The sequence below is a fragment of the Rhinolophus hipposideros genome (genome assembly GCF_964194185.1).
Source record: "Rhinolophus hipposideros genome assembly, chromosome: 3".
NCBI classification, from domain to species: Eukaryota; Metazoa; Chordata; class Mammalia; order Chiroptera; family Rhinolophidae; genus Rhinolophus; species Rhinolophus hipposideros.
In genome coordinates this window covers 8,016,326-8,031,317 of record NC_138049.1, presented here as the reverse complement: position 1 = coordinate 8,031,317, position 14,992 = coordinate 8,016,326, and the positions used below count along the sequence as shown (strand labels likewise).

Genomic DNA, 14,992 nt, shown 5'->3' with positions numbered 1-14,992 from the left:
CTTATCTAGGCAAGACAGGACCTTCTGAGGGATTCCGCGTCTTGTTAGGACAGAATATGTGGCAACTTATTTTGGCAAATTACAAGTTGGTGCATTCTGAACGTGAGTCAGGTGCATACTCTGTGTGAATTTTGATTTATCTGATATCTTGAAATCAAACCAGCAAAAGAATTAACTATGAAGTAATTTATTGTATCTGTCATTCTTGATTTTAGGGAAGTTTAATTAGCATTAACAGCACCTGTACAGAGATGGGCAATTTTGACAACGCTACTGTCACTGGAGAAATAGAATTTGCCATTCGTTATTGCTTCAAAACCTACTCTTTGGAAATATGTATCGAGGCCTGTAAGAACCTTGCCTATGGAGAGGATAAGAAGAAAAAGTGCAATCCGTAAGTTTCTTTGTCTAAGTTTTTTTTTTTTTTAAGTGACGAAAGAGCAGTTTATTAGAAGAAAAGAGGTAGAAGCAAGCCTCAGCAAAAGTCAGTGGCTCAAGGGCCATTATTAGAAGAGAAAATACACTCCAAAGGGTTAGGAGTAGGCCGCGGCTCAAAGGCTCAAAGCCGCTGACTGGCTTTTTTCTAAGTTTTGACATAAAGACAGATTTATTGATTCTAAAGTTTACATGGAAAAGTGAAAGTCTGAGAATAACCAAGACAATTGTAAAAAAAATAAAATAAACAAAATAAAAAGACTTGGGCGGCCGGTGAGCTCAGTTGGTTAGAGCGTGGTGCTCTTAACAACAAGGTTGCTGGTTCAATCCCCACATGGGCCACTGTGAGCTGCACCCTCCACAACTAGATTGAAACAACTGCTTGACTTGGAGCTGATGGGGCCTGGAAAAACACACTTAAAATAAATAGATAGATAAATAAATAAATAAGAATTGTGTCAAGAATTATTATAATGCTGCAGTAATTCCAACAATGTGTTCTTGATGCAAGACTAGACAAGCAGGTCAATAGAGCAGAATCAAAAGTTCAGATATAGGCCATAGCATATAAGGGAACTTATATAATCAAGGGGTTATTTTAAATCAATGCAGATGAACTTCAATAAATAGTATTGGATAATTTGACTTTCCGTACAGGAAAAATAAAATTAAAATCCTGTCTCACACAATCCATAAACAGATTAAAAATTTTTTCCAACATGGTATCTCATTATTATTTTAACATGTACTTCCCTTATTACTAACAAAGATAACCAACTTTTCATATACACATTAGCCACTTAGGGTTTCCCTTCTGGGAACTTCCTGTCATCTGAAAGATGACAGAGTAGAAAGCATCAAGAATTCATCTCCCCACACAGACAATAAATAACTCCTGTGTCAGAATCTGTCTGATGTAACTATTTTGGAACTCTGAAGTCTTTTGAAGGCTTGTAACTTCCAGGGGACAGCTTGGATGGTAAATTGGGGTTAATATCGGTCAATCTAAGCTCTTAGAACAGTAATAGATACCCATCCTCTACCCCCAGCCCCTTGGCAGGCATGTGCATGTGTTCCTAGAGCAGTTTGAACACAGCTTGCAGGAGTCAGGGTGGGCAAGAGAATCCTGTCCTCCAAATATCAGGGATCTCTTCTCTGATTGCTGATTGCTGCTTCTGATCACAGAAGTACAAAGAGGCATGCAGCCATTGTTGTTGCATCTCAACCCATCGTTGCAATCCCCTCCATCTCTGGCTGATGTGATTTCCAGGGGGTTTAAAGGACCAGTGCCCTTATTTGTCTCCCTTTTTCAATTTTCTCCTTTTCTTCTCTTAGAAGCCAGATACTATAGACTAGGACATTCAAAAGTAACTGCATGTGCAAGGAAAATTAAAAAGTGATTGTGCATGTGACTATGCATTTCCCTGTACTCAGGGAAAGGTACAGGCTCAGAGTAAACCTGAAAAAAACTTAAGTTTACACCTTAAGCTGATCCTTGGCACAGAGTCAATAAACAAAAATGATAACAAAAAACAGCAAACTCTGGGGAATGGAAAGAATCTGATTTCCAGAGTTAGCACATTATTAGACACAAATATCCAGTGTTCAACAAAAATCACAAGGCATATAAAGAAACAGGAAAGTATGGCCCATTCAAAGGGAACAAAATAAATCAACAGAAACTGTCCCCAAAAGAGATCTGATGGCTGGTTTACTAGACAAAGACCTTAAAACATTGTCTTAAAGATGCTCAAGGAACTAAAGGAAGATGTGAAGAGAGTCAAGAAAGTGATGTATGAACAAAGTGGAATTATCAGTACAGAGATAGAAAACCTAAAAAGAAACCAAAAATAAATTGTGGAGCTGAAAACTATAATAATTTAAATGAAAAATTCATAGAGGGATTTAAAGGCAGAGATGAGCAAGTAGAAGAAAGAATCAGTGGATAGGACAGTGGAATTTATTGAGTCCGAGAAATAGAAAGAAAAAAGATTGAAGAAAAGCAAACAGAACGGAAGGGACCTGTGGAATACCATCAAATGGACCAACGTATATATGTGAGAGTCTCAGAAGGAGAAGAGAGAGAGAAAGAGAGAGAGAGAGCAAGGGATAGAGAGAATATCTGAAGAAATAACAGCTGGAAACCTCAAATTTGTGACGTACATGAATATAAACATCAAAGAAGCCCACTAAACTCCACGTAAGATGAACTCAAAGGACCCATACCGAGACACATTATAAACAAACTTTTGAAAGACAGAATCTTGAAAGCAGTGAGAGGAGTGAATAACCACTCACAAAGAAGCCTTAGTCAATAAGATCCTCAGCAGATTTCTCAGCAGGAACTTTAAAGGCCAGAAGGCCAATATACTCAAAATGCTAAAAGAAACAAAACAAACCTGTCAACCAAGAATCCTATATCCAGCAAAACTGTTCTTCAAAAGTGGGGGAGAAATTAAGCCAATCTGAAATAAACAAAAGCTGACGTAGTGTGTTACCAGTAGACCTGTCTTGCAAGAAATGCTCAAGGAAGTCTTATGGGGTGAAATGAAAGGACATTAGGCAGTAACTCAAAGACGTGTGAAGAAATACAGGTCTCAAAAAGGTAAAAGACAGAAGCAATTATAAAAGCTAGTCTTGTAAAAATTGTATGTAATTCTGCTTTTTTTTCACACTAAAGAGACTAATATATTTAAAAAACAGCCTATTATTATAACTTTTCTTTGTAACTTCACAGTTAGTTTTTGACATAATTTAAGAAACTAACACATTTTAAAGAATTAGTTTGTGTTTTCGGTCATGCCATGTATAATGATGTCATCGTGTGACATCAATGGAAAGACGTAAAAATGGAGCTGAAAAGGAGCAGAGTTTGTATACTATTGAAGTTAAGATGAGATAAATTCAAGTTAGAGTGTTATAACCTTAAGATATTAAATGTAATCCCCTTGATAACCACAAAGGAAATAGTTACAGAACATACACAAATGGAAATGAGAAAGGAATTTAAGTAGTTCATTCACCACAAAAAATCAACTAAACACAAAAGAATATAGTAGTGCAGGAAATGAGGGACTCAAAGGCTATAAGGCAGATAGAAAAATAACAAATAACAGAAGTAAGTACCTCCTTATCAGTAACTATTTTAAATGTAAATGAATTAGACTCTCCAATCAAAAAACAGAAATTGGCAGAATGGATAAAAACATAGGACCCAATTATATGTCACCTACAAGAGACTCACTGTAGACCCAAAGACACAAATAGAAGATATTCCATGCAAATAATAACCACAAGAAAGCAGGGGAACTATATTAATATCAGACAAAACAGACATTAAATCAAAAAAAGTTACAAAAGAAAAAGGTTTGCTATAGCAAGAAAAAATTATAAATGTCTGTGCACCTAATAACAGACGATCAAGGCACATGAAACAAAAATTGACATAAGTGAAGGGAAAAACAGTTCTACAATAATACCTGGAGATGCGAATACCTCACTCTCAATAATAGCTAGAACAACCTGTAAAAAGATAAATGAAGAACTAGAGGACTTAACACAATAAACCAATTCAATACACGGGTGTATTATCATAAGGGTGTGTATTTTATTATAATGCTTTAAGCTAACAGGTATATTTTATATATCCGGTTTTACTTGTGTGGGATCTGATAAGGATCAGCAATTTAAGAGTAGATGAGGATTGAGGAATTGGTGACAGTGAGCCTGGAGTACTTTTCCAAGACTTTTGATGGACAGGAAAGAAGAGGCCAGAGACTGGAGCTTCAGCAGGGATTCAGATCGAGGGAGGGTGACTGTTCCCTTTTGCTCTGGGAAAGTTGAGCCTGTCCAAGCCTGTGGGGACAAGCTGAGTCATTGCCATCCATAAAGCTGCCGGAGGAGCCAGGAAGGGCCGTCTCGGGACCTGAGTGGAGGGATCGACCTAGAACAGGATTTCAGTGGGTGGGCAGAGTGCTGGTGGAGAGCTCGCCTCTCTGCTGATGCCTCTGCCAGCTGAGCTGCGGCCTCCAGACTCAGTGGGGAGGGCTCGTGAGTGCTGGTCTTCAGCAGTCAGGAGGACAGGCTTGGAGGCCCTGCAGGGAAGAGCAAAGTGTGAGGCATACACTGTCCATGTCCACTTGCGTGGGTGCAGGCAGGACGAGCTGACACATGGCCTCCCACCATGGAGCCCCGAAATGGCAGCTGATGAGCAATGTAGATTCCAGAATGTGGTGGCCAGAGACTGTGTAACCAGGAGCTGTGTACCCAGCTCCATGGTTCAGTCAGTGGTGGCCACTGAGCCCTTTCAGTCAACCCCCAATTCCGCAGGAAGCAGGGCAAAGAAAACGCTGATGTGTGATTCTCCACCTGAACTTTCATCCACGCCCTCTGAGCTTGTACCTTGTCCTGCCTGCATGTGGCTCCTAGGTATGTAAAGACCTATCTGCTGCCTGAAAGATCCTCCCAGGGAAAACGCAAGACCAGAGTCCAAAAGAACACGGTGGACCCAACGTTCCAGGAGACCTTGAAGGTACTTGCTGGGCAAATATTTATGTGTTGAGTCTCCCCATCCTGGGCTGGGCACAGGGGGCCAAAGTCCAGCAGACGGTTCTTCCAAACTCTTGAGTCAGTTAAACATAAGTGCAGACACTTAGGCATTTCTGCGGGACTCTGTCAATCAGTGGCAAGTGGTAGAAAATAAATTCCAGCCTTTGTACGGGAAAAGTGCAGAGTCTGCCAGACTTGAAAATGGCTTTGGATGAATGATTTCCCAGAAAATGGTGAAAAAGAGCCTGGTTGCCTCTCAATTTTTAAAATTGGTTTGTCCCGTTGAATTTTTATAACTGTCAAGGAGGTATTCTCAAGCAATGTATCCTGTAAATTAAACTAGTAGGATACTATCTTTGTAAAAGGGCACCTTTATTATATATCTGCATACCCAGGTTTCTTCTTATTTTAAGAAAAAAAATAGTCATTTTATGAAAACATTTTATAGAGAATTGTTTGGGTTTCACCTTGTTTGGTGCTGAAGAAATATGATTTGCGGTTGAAAGCAGAGATGGGGAGGGGATGCCTCACGCTGGGATTTAGGATGGAGAGTTGGAGATGAAGTCTGGTGTATGCAGATAGCTGGCTGTGGGAGGCCCTGAGCTGGAAGAACAGTCCAGACTCATGGAGAACACATGTTCCCAGTCACAAATGGGAAGCCCAGGGATCCCATGTGTCAAGACTGGAAAGGAGAGGGCTTTGTTTGACTTCCTTGGTGAGAAGGAGCATTTGGGAACTCCCGGCAAAGGGCCACCTGGGCAGCTGGCACAAGGCTCCCATTCGTTAAGTAACAATAGCCATTGTTTTCTGTGCCCCTACTGTGGCCAAGTGTGTTATATTCTCTCTGAGCTTGGTATTAGAACCCTCACTTACCACTGAGAACTAGCAGTCCTTCTCAAAATTTACGTGCATAAGAATCATCAAGAGATTTAAAAATAAAAAAAGTAGATTGCGATTCAGCTGGTGTGTGCTGGGTCTGGGATCACTCCAGGAGCAACTCATGAGAGACTGGTCTTCATGTGGTTTGGGTCACATACCTGCTAAAACATCTTTGAAAAGCTATGTGCCCTCTCACATATTTTAAGTTGACATCTAAAATTGCTCATAAGTTTCATTAAGGTATTTTGTACTAAACAGAGGTAGATAGTTCACATTTTATGAAATGAGATAAAATTGAGGATTGACTACATTTTAGAGAAATATTTAATTATGTAATTTGATTGTTAAAGTTTACTGTCTTTAAAACACATGCAGAATCTCAAAGACATCACCTAAAATTTTTATCCATTGGTTTTATCCAGTATATTGTGACTATTTTGGTTGTCCTGGAAAACTTTCCAGAGACATTTAAAAGCGTCAGTGCCCCTTCTCTATTCTAACTTCAGAACATCTGACACAGGCTTCACAGAAACGCATAAGACAGGAGAGAAGGGAAGATGGAGAAGCTGAGCGATCATTAAGAGTTTTGCAGAAATCAGTATTTCGAATTACCCTTTTGTGTAGCGCACTGAAGGTTCGTACAACCTGGAGCAAGCCACCAGAGTGAGATTCTGGGTGTAAGAACCGTCTTCTGCCAGTTTTGAGAAAAATACTTGTGATAGTTGAGGATCTAGAAATTGATCCTCAGTGTTCTAAGCAGATCACTTCTTGGGACGTCTTGCGGTGCTTCCACCCCTGTGGTGCCGGAGGGTGGCCCTGGGACCCCAGGCTGACTGGCTCTGTTCCGCCTTTGCAGTATCAGGTGGAGCCTGCTCAGCTGGCGAGCCGGCGACTGCAGGTGTCCGTGTGGCACCTGGGCACCCTCGCCCGGAGGGTGTTTCTTGGAGAAGTGATCATTCCTCTGGCCTCGTGGGACTTTACAGACAACACCACACAAGCCTTCCGCTGGTACACGCTCCGGGCCAAGGTGATGTCTGCTTTGGGACTGAATGACCTCACGCCCACCGTGAGAATTTTTCAAAGGGATCCAAGAAAAAGATACCTGCCTGGGAAACCTTGGACCCAAGACAATTGCGGGCACTTGCCAGGCTGTGATTGTTACATAGGAACTTCCTAGGAAGAAAAGGCCCAGGGTCAGGCCCTCCTGGTGGGCTTGGGCGGAGGGATTTTTACCTGCCATGGTTTGTTCAAGGAGCGGAAGGAATCGCCCAATTCGCAGCACAGCCCAAACGCTAGCCTGGATGCGGCCCAGTGTGCAGCCTTCCTGTGCCGGCCTTGTAGCTCTGCGCCCTTCCCTCAAATTCAGGGTCACTTGGTGTCAGCTGAGCCGGCCTGGACTTCTCAAGGCCCTGCAGCTCAAAGTCCACGCCTTTCGGCCCCCCCACCCCCACCCCTGGGACCACACCTGTCCTGAGGGCTGTATTGTTCCTCAACTTCCCACCCCAGCCACTCCCACAACAATAGGTGAGAACGACTGTTCCAAATGCTATCAGGCCGGCAGAGGCCGAGGTGGCCTGACCAGAGAGGACTTTCTGTCCTGCTCTAGCAGAGCAGCAAACCTCAGGGCGGGGTGGGACAGGCCAGGAGGAGCTGGCTGTGCAGGTAGGCAGAGAGGCCAGGGGAAAGGTTAGCATTTCTTGGGGCGGCTGCTTTGCACATTTCCTTGTCAGGATCCAAGATTGGCAGAGAGTACATTTGAGATAGTGAAGGAGGAGAAAACATGGCCTCTATTATTTCCTAAGAATGACAACAGGAAGTGCCAACCCCACCAGTGACAGTGTCACAGGGCCTGGACCAGGTCCCACCATTTCACCTCCTTTTTCCTCTCTGAAGGCAGGGAGGCGATCAGTCACATTTCCTGTGTGGGAAATGGTTCTGGTTCTCGGCCACTACAGGTCAAGCCCACAGTGCTGGTCCTGGGAGCCGTCCCCGCCCCCTCTCCTGTCCTCATCTCTGTGGGGCCTGCACTGCCCCCACACTCACCTTGTGTTTTCTCTTCTCAGAGCCTCAGTCCGTCCTCAGACCTCCACTTGGGTGATATCCACTTGGAGTGCTGTCTCCTGTCTGAGGCCTGCCCAAGACTTTGCTTAAGTCCACCTTCTCCATGAAGTCTTTCCTGATTTTCCTTGCCAGATGAGGTCTCCTTATGTGATCCTGTACTAGGGATGGCCTGCCCGTCTTCTCCCCCCAGGGCCCCGTACTCAGGACAGGAGAGGCCGTCACAAGGCGGGCCATCCACTGGCACGCGGGCTAGGAGCAGGGTAAAGGCGTTCCTCCTGATGCTGGGCAGTGAGTGTGGTGCTGGATCTGGGTGTCTGCTCACAGGCCGGGACAGGAGGGGGCAGTGGGGCTGGCATGGGGTTGGTGCGGGTTTCTAGAAGCAGAGGGTGGAGGCAGCTTTCTCTCATTTGGTACTCAAGGGCCAGCCTCCTGCCCCAGAGGCAGCCAGGAGACCCAGGAGAGCTGCTGCCGTGCAGGGTGGCTGGCCCTCCACACTCCGGGAGTCCTCACCGAGCCCTTGCTGGGAGGCTGCTCCTGGCTGCCAAGGGTCCGGATGAAGGAGACCCTTCCCACCCCACAGGGTGAGGAATTCAGTGGATCCCAGTCTTCACTCTCCAAGCCCTTCCTTCACTCACTTTCTGGCAAAATCACTCGTGACCAGATGAGCCACCTGAGTAGTCAGGAAGGTGTCCTTGGCAGGGAACTGGGGACAGGTGGGCCAGCTCACTCAGACCGGAGAGCCACCCCTTGTTGTGGGCACGGAGCCCAGGACCCCTTCAGTCTCCAGTGGCTTGGTGTCCCTGGCATGGAAGGGTAGCTGGAATTCACTGACCTGGATGGACTCCATTGGGGGGCGGGGGTGGAGCGGCTTGGCTTTACTTTTTCTAGCTTAGGTTGTGTCCAGTTTCTTTGGACTATCCTATGGGAATGATGTGCCAGGGTCTTTGCACCCCTCTGCTCATCAGGCCATCTGCCTCTGGTGGGGTGGGCGGCTGGGTGGCTGAGCCCTTTCTCCCACATCGAGGGTGGTAAGGGTGGGAGTAAGGTCACCACAAACGGAAGGAAGAGCAGTCCTGACAGACATCCACTCCACCTCTGACTCTCTGAGGCCTGCAGAGGCTTTGCAGGGGTGCTGTAGTGGGGAAGGGAGAGGGCATTTAGGGACCCAGAAGGTCCTGGGCGCTGGGGACTGCCGCCTGAGCTCTGCCTCTTGCCCACAGGCAGCGAAGTATGAAGACAGTGTACCTGCCAATAATGGAGAGCTTGCAGTCCGGGCCAAACTGGTGCTCCCTGCAGGGCCCGGAAAGCTCGAGAAGGCTCAAGAAGGTAGGTGGTCTCCAGCCTCAGGAATGTTCATCTGTCACTGTGTCCCTGTCCCTAGAGCCTGGAGCAGCAGGCAGGCTTAGATGTGGGCCAGTGTGTCCTGGCATTTACTGCCCATGTGCTCCAGAAACTTTCACCGAGAGCTGTGGAGCTCAGCCTGGGAACAGGGGTCTCTGGAACCCGTGGCTTGAGGGGAATCGAATGACTGGAAAACGGCCAGGCCTCTGAAGCCCGCTGTATAGGGCTGTTAGGGCACCAGCTCCGAGGCTTCCTCCCCAGGGGCTGGCTTGGTTGGTCCCCCTGGTGAAAGAAGTCCCACTGTGGCCCTTCTTGAAGAATGACCTTCTGCATTATGGTTGGGAGTTTGACTCTTTGGGAGCCGAGAATCCATCTCAAGGCGCCAGAGCCTGCAAGGCTTGGAGCAGACACATCCTGCCTTCGGTCACATGAGCAGCTGCTGCTCAGCAAGAGAATGGGCCAAGGACATAGTTCCTCGAGGACCTTATAGATTTAACTAACTTAAATAACATGGGAAGATGAGGTGGGAGTGAAGACAGTGTGCGTGACACTGATGTATTAGTGATTTGCTGTTTGACTGGCAGAGCTCACAGGACCACCAGCGGACCAGCAGTAAACACCCACGGTCATCTCCAGTGCCCTAGAAGAGGCCTTGGAGCCCCACCTTCCCCCCCAAACTGGTTCCCACTTTCTGCAGCCTTCCTCTCCTTGGGTTAGTCTTGACACTACGGCCTGTTTCCCTAGGATTTTAGCAATCCTTCCATCCCATCATCATGCTGACCGATTGTGGGTAGCTGGGGAGAGTATGTGAGCTGGGCCAGCAGGGCCTTTTATGGTGGGCATGCTCCTCCTGGCTACTCTCGTGGGGCCTGAGGGCTGTAGGACATCCTCTGGCTGAGCTCAGTTTTGGGGTGGTGGCATTGCGTCCCAACGTGCAGGAGGGTTGACAGCAAATGCCGGCTTTCCTTCCAGGGGCAGGAGATCAGCCATCATTTAACGGTCAACTCTGTTTGGTGGTGCTGGGAGCCAAGAATTTACCTGTGCGGTCAGATGGTACCCTAAACTCATTTGTTAAGGGGTAGGTATTAGATTTAATCAAATATTATTTAATGATAATCTACTATACATTTGGCATGGTCCTAGGAACTGTAGGAAACACCAAAAACACCCATTTCAAACTCGTATTTTAGCTTTTCCATAAACATCTAATTGAAGTCGTGTTCAAGACTCTGATGTCCAAGAATTCATGGCGTTTGGACATGCTGAGACTGGATTTGTAATACTACGTTTTAACTGAACCCCAGATCTTATTAGTCCCTGTTATATCTGTGAATCAGCATTTACTTACTGAGATGGAGCACGGAAATCGTGTTTGTTTACTCAGCTTCACATCCCCTTGGATTAACAGAAAGATGGATGACTCTGCAGATTTCATTCTCATTCTTATTCACTACAGGTGTGTTGGTGTTTCCAAAAGTAAAGCAGACATCATTATTATGTAGCATGCTAAATCCCCAGTCAATGCCATAAAGGAAAAATGATGGCCTACGGAGTTTGCGTCCTAACCCTGCCGTTTCCCTGTATGGCCTTGGGCAATTTACTAGGCCCTTCTGAATTTATTCTGAGAACTGAGTTAAGGAGATACCACGTGCAGAATCCTGGTAACTGGGCAGCAGGTCTAATAAGCCTCGCGGTAGCCCGGCGGTCGGCGTACCGCACAGGGGGACTAACACAAGGGCCACGTGGCCTCGGAATCCTAAATCACCCTGAGCTTAGTGCCTGGTGCAGAATTCAGCTCTAAATTCAGAACATCCTAGCGAGGTCACATAGCCAATCTTGTGATTCTCATTTTCATGCACTTTAGAATTTGTATTTTGTAATGGATTTAGTTAGCCCTTTTCTTAGCACTAATAGCCTCACTACTGAGCTAGTACCAACAGGGAAAGGAGGCCCTGTGGAGGGAACATATTGTAGGCCTGTTATCTGTCTCCTTCTACCTCCTACAGCTGTCTGACTCTGCCAGACAAACAAAAACTGAAGCTGAAATCTCCGGTCCTGAAGAAGCAAGTGTGTCCCCAATGGAAGCACTCCTTTGTTTTCAATGGCATAACCCCTTCTCAGCTGAGGCAATCCAGCCTAGAATTAACCGTCTGGGACCAGGCCATCTTTGGTGTGAATGACCGCTTGCTGGGAGGGGCCACGCTTGGTTCCAGTAAGTCTGCTTGAGATATTTATTGGGCTGAAGTGCATGGTTGATGCTTAGTGACTGTCTCACATGGATACCATTAAAAGAAATGCTTTCACGATGGCAGATGATTTAACTGGCTTTGAAATCGCCTAACCACCTATAAATGCACATTACTAAGTCGACTTATAACCATACAACTGAGCGATAATACAGCAAAGTATTTCAACAATTTAAATCAGATTTAGGATCTGCTAAATTGCAGGCCTCAAAATGGGCTGGGTACAGTATTTTCTTGTTTCTGGCATCATTCAGAAAAGGATTATTTTCTTAAAGGAAAATACCTTCTTAACCCAAGCTATTGGCAATTCAAAAAGTATTTCATTAAGAGGACAAAAGGGCAACACTTTCATGTTGCTCAGCAGGGGTGCTTCTGGCATTTTGTGGGGGCTAGTCCTTTGTTGGGGAAGGGCTTGAGTGTCCCAGTAACCCCCAAACACTGTGACAACCAAAACACCTGCACATCTCCAAGGCCTCCAACCGAGGACCACTGAAAATAAACAGACTATTAAATTACAATTTGTTTTAAAAGAAATATTGTCCAAAGCCAAGCCCCTTCCTCTAAGGAACTCATTTCCATGAACAAACTTGGCCCGTTGGTCTGGTATGCCCACACCTGTCCAGACACCCTAAATGTGTTAAGACTTGTCAACCCTCCTCCAAGAATCAACCCACTAAACCTGTCCTCTCCTCACTTTCAACTAACAGGAAAGAAAGCTTCAGGCTTCTGAGTCCTCAAGTCCCTGGGGAAGATGCCTGAGCGAGTCCAGTTCCGAACAAAGTTTTGTTGGGGGCGGGGGTGGCTCTCTCCTCACCAGTAGTTGACGTTTGAATATGCTCTTAAGTTGAGGAAAAATTACTTTTCTTACTGGTTCTCATTTCGAAAAAGCTGAATAAAGGGGTGGTAAAGTGGTCCCCTGGCCCACCGTTACTAATTTGTTGTTTCACTCACATCAGAGGAAGACCCAGCCGGCGGTGCTGACTCAGGCGCAGAGCCAAAGATGGAATGGCAGGAAGTCCTCTCCAGCCCCAACGCATGGACAGACATGACACTCATCCTGCACTGAGGTGCAGGCTCCATTCTGCGGCGGGTTTCAAGTCTGCGTGTCTGCAGGTTAGCTGGCAAGCTGGGTGTGGACACCATGTGGCAAGGCCTCTGGAGTGACACTCTCCCGTGTCCCTCTGTGTACACTTGTTAAACAGTGATCTCTGTTATAGAAAGAAGTCTCGGGTTGGTTATCTGTGCTTTGAGAGATGTGGAAAACGGCCGGATTTCAATGTTCACAGTACCTCTGTCTTCCAATGCTTATCAAACAGTGAAAACTATGGCCTTGTTCTGTGCATTTCAAAGAAAAAGAAAGGAGACTGGTGGGTATTAATCCCTTCCACTTTACTGTGAAAACTTCGTGGAGGCAGGTCAGCTAACTCCACGGAGCGCCGGGGTGCAGAAGGGGACAGACACCCATTTTGGATCTGTCAGCTCTAAGGTCCACCCGAGGGAGGCCTGGCCCCACAAAGCATCACTTGGCAGGGCTGCACAGACGCTCTGAGAAGGGACCTCTTGCCCAACGTGGCTAGTAGACATCTACGTCTGTGCCTCACCTTCCATGTGTCTGTGGTGTGATATTCAACCACACATGCCATCTTAATCAACAAGGACAAAGCAGGGCCGGCCTGGTGGCTCAGGCGGTTGGAGCTTGGTGCTCCTAACGCCAAAGGCTGCTGGTTCGATTCCCACATGGGCCAGTGGGCTCTCAGCCACAAGGTTGCCAGTTCAACTCCTCGAGTCCCGCAAGGGATGGTGGACAGCACCTTTGCAACTAAGAGGAACATGGCACCTTGAGCTGAGCTGCCGCTGAGCTCCCAGATGGCTCAGTTGGTTGGAGCGCGAGCTCTCAACCACAAGGTTGCCGGTTCGATTCCTCGACTCCAGCAAGGGATGGTGGGCAGCGCCCCCTGCAACTAGCAATGGCAACTGGACCTGAAGCTGAGCTGCGCCCTCCACAACTAAGATTGAAAGGACAACTTGACTTGGAAAAGTCCTGGAAGTACACACTGCTCCCCAATAAAGTTGTTTCCCTTCCCCAACAAAATCTTTTTAAAGGACAAAGCAGAGCACGGAAGAGCATGAGAGCAGAAATGGCAGCCTGTGAGAGCTGACTTTCTCACGGCTGTCCAAGGACGAGGCAGGGAATGGAAATAGGTCAAAATGGGTTCTTACAGAAACATGCTCACAGGTAGGAAGGCTCCCTTCATGGCTGGTGTCGGAGCCAATGGCGTGTATTTTTCAAACAAGAGATTGTGCCAGAACATTGAGGTGTGCGTAGGCAATTACATGCCCGAAGGATACGAAAAGAAACAGTTCATGTTTACAGATGTGATTGTAGCAGTTAATCAGCTTCATGACCGCCTTCACATCATGTCAGATCAATGCCATGCTTACATGGTTTGGTTTGAATATGTAATTCTTTTATTATTCTGTAAAAGGTAACAAAATATACAGAACAAAACTTTCCCTTTTTTAAACTAATGGTACAAACCCATATCATTGCTTATAAATACTATACTCTATAGCTGATCATTAATTAGGTGTGTAAGTCCAACAATGTAGCCCTCTAACTGTTAAAAAACAACAACAAAAAAAGGAAAAGTGTATCCAAGAGTGCAGTGTCCTCCTCACAGGATTATGTCAGCTGAACTGAAGGACCGGAGGGGGGAGTCACTGTGTGCCCGTGTGTAAAGCAGTGTTTTAGACTGTTTTCAAACTAATGCCACCCCTCAACAAACATAAATATACAAAGACGCATCCTTCATAGAAATCAAGTACAAATCAATTTGAGCTCATTTCAAATACAGAAAAAAGTATGGCACAGAATATAAGCCACGATGTGGTTTTAATTATACTGAATCTTGTATCACACATGCCAGCATGGAGTTTGCCAGCATTCAGACTTTACAGGTATCTTTCCTTAATTCAATCAGCCCTGCTCCAAGCATAAGGAAGTGATTCAATAATAATAATAATAAAAATCACGCCTGTTTGGCACTATGATACAAATGGGAAAAATAAACCAGGGAAGCTCCCACTGGTCCCAGCCCCAGAATATTCCCACTGAAATAACTACTCTTTTTAAAGAACTGGAGTGCGAGGAGGGGTCTAGATTTAGAGAACTACAAATATAAGTTTTAGAGTCTGAGTGTGACCCTCGGCGGAGGGCAGGTGCGAGGCCCCGCCCTTCCCAGGCGCAAGGCTCCACCCCGCCGGTCTTGGCAGCCTTCACATGGCCTCGAACTCGTCAATGCGCTGCTTGGTGTTGCCCTGCCGGATCTGCCGCAGCGTCTTATACTTGTCCCGGCCTTGCCTCATGTTCTCATTGTGGATGATGTCGTTGTGGGTCCTCTTGTTCTCGTCTCTGGCCTGGGACAGCTCGTTGGACAGTGTCTGCAACATCAATAAGCACCGGTCAGGACCAGCCTTCTCAG

The 14,992-nt window shown here is 46.2% G+C and overlaps 2 protein-coding genes across 5 annotated transcripts in view; one reads left to right on the top strand and one right to left on the bottom strand.

Moving 5' to 3' along the window:
- Positions 1 to 12,576, top strand: part of SYTL3 (synaptotagmin like 3) — a gene marked incomplete at both ends in the record, with an annotated part of 66,915 nt that extends 54,339 nt beyond the window's left edge. Inside the window, 7 exons of the mRNA XM_081033012.1 lie at positions 216 to 394; positions 4,864 to 4,966; positions 6,719 to 6,889; positions 9,144 to 9,249; positions 10,243 to 10,342; positions 11,271 to 11,476; positions 12,467 to 12,576. Coding sequence (XP_080889138.1) covers positions 216 to 394; positions 4,864 to 4,966; positions 6,719 to 6,889; positions 9,144 to 9,249; positions 10,243 to 10,342; positions 11,271 to 11,476; positions 12,467 to 12,576 — 975 coding nt within the window. The remainder of the gene's footprint in view (positions 1 to 215; positions 395 to 4,863; positions 4,967 to 6,718; positions 6,890 to 9,143; positions 9,250 to 10,242; positions 10,343 to 11,270; positions 11,477 to 12,466) is intronic.
- Positions 12,577 to 13,774: 1,198 nt separating this feature from the next.
- Positions 13,775 to 14,992, bottom strand: part of EZR (ezrin) — a 50,503-nt gene continuing 49,285 nt past the window's right edge. For all 4 annotated transcript variants that reach the window (XM_081032972.1, XM_081032973.1, XM_081032971.1 and 1 more), the window contains exon 14: positions 13,775 to 14,951. In XM_081032972.1, coding sequence (XP_080889098.1) covers positions 14,787 to 14,951 — 165 coding nt within the window. In that variant the 3' untranslated portion in view covers positions 13,775 to 14,786. The remainder of the gene's footprint in view (positions 14,952 to 14,992) is intronic.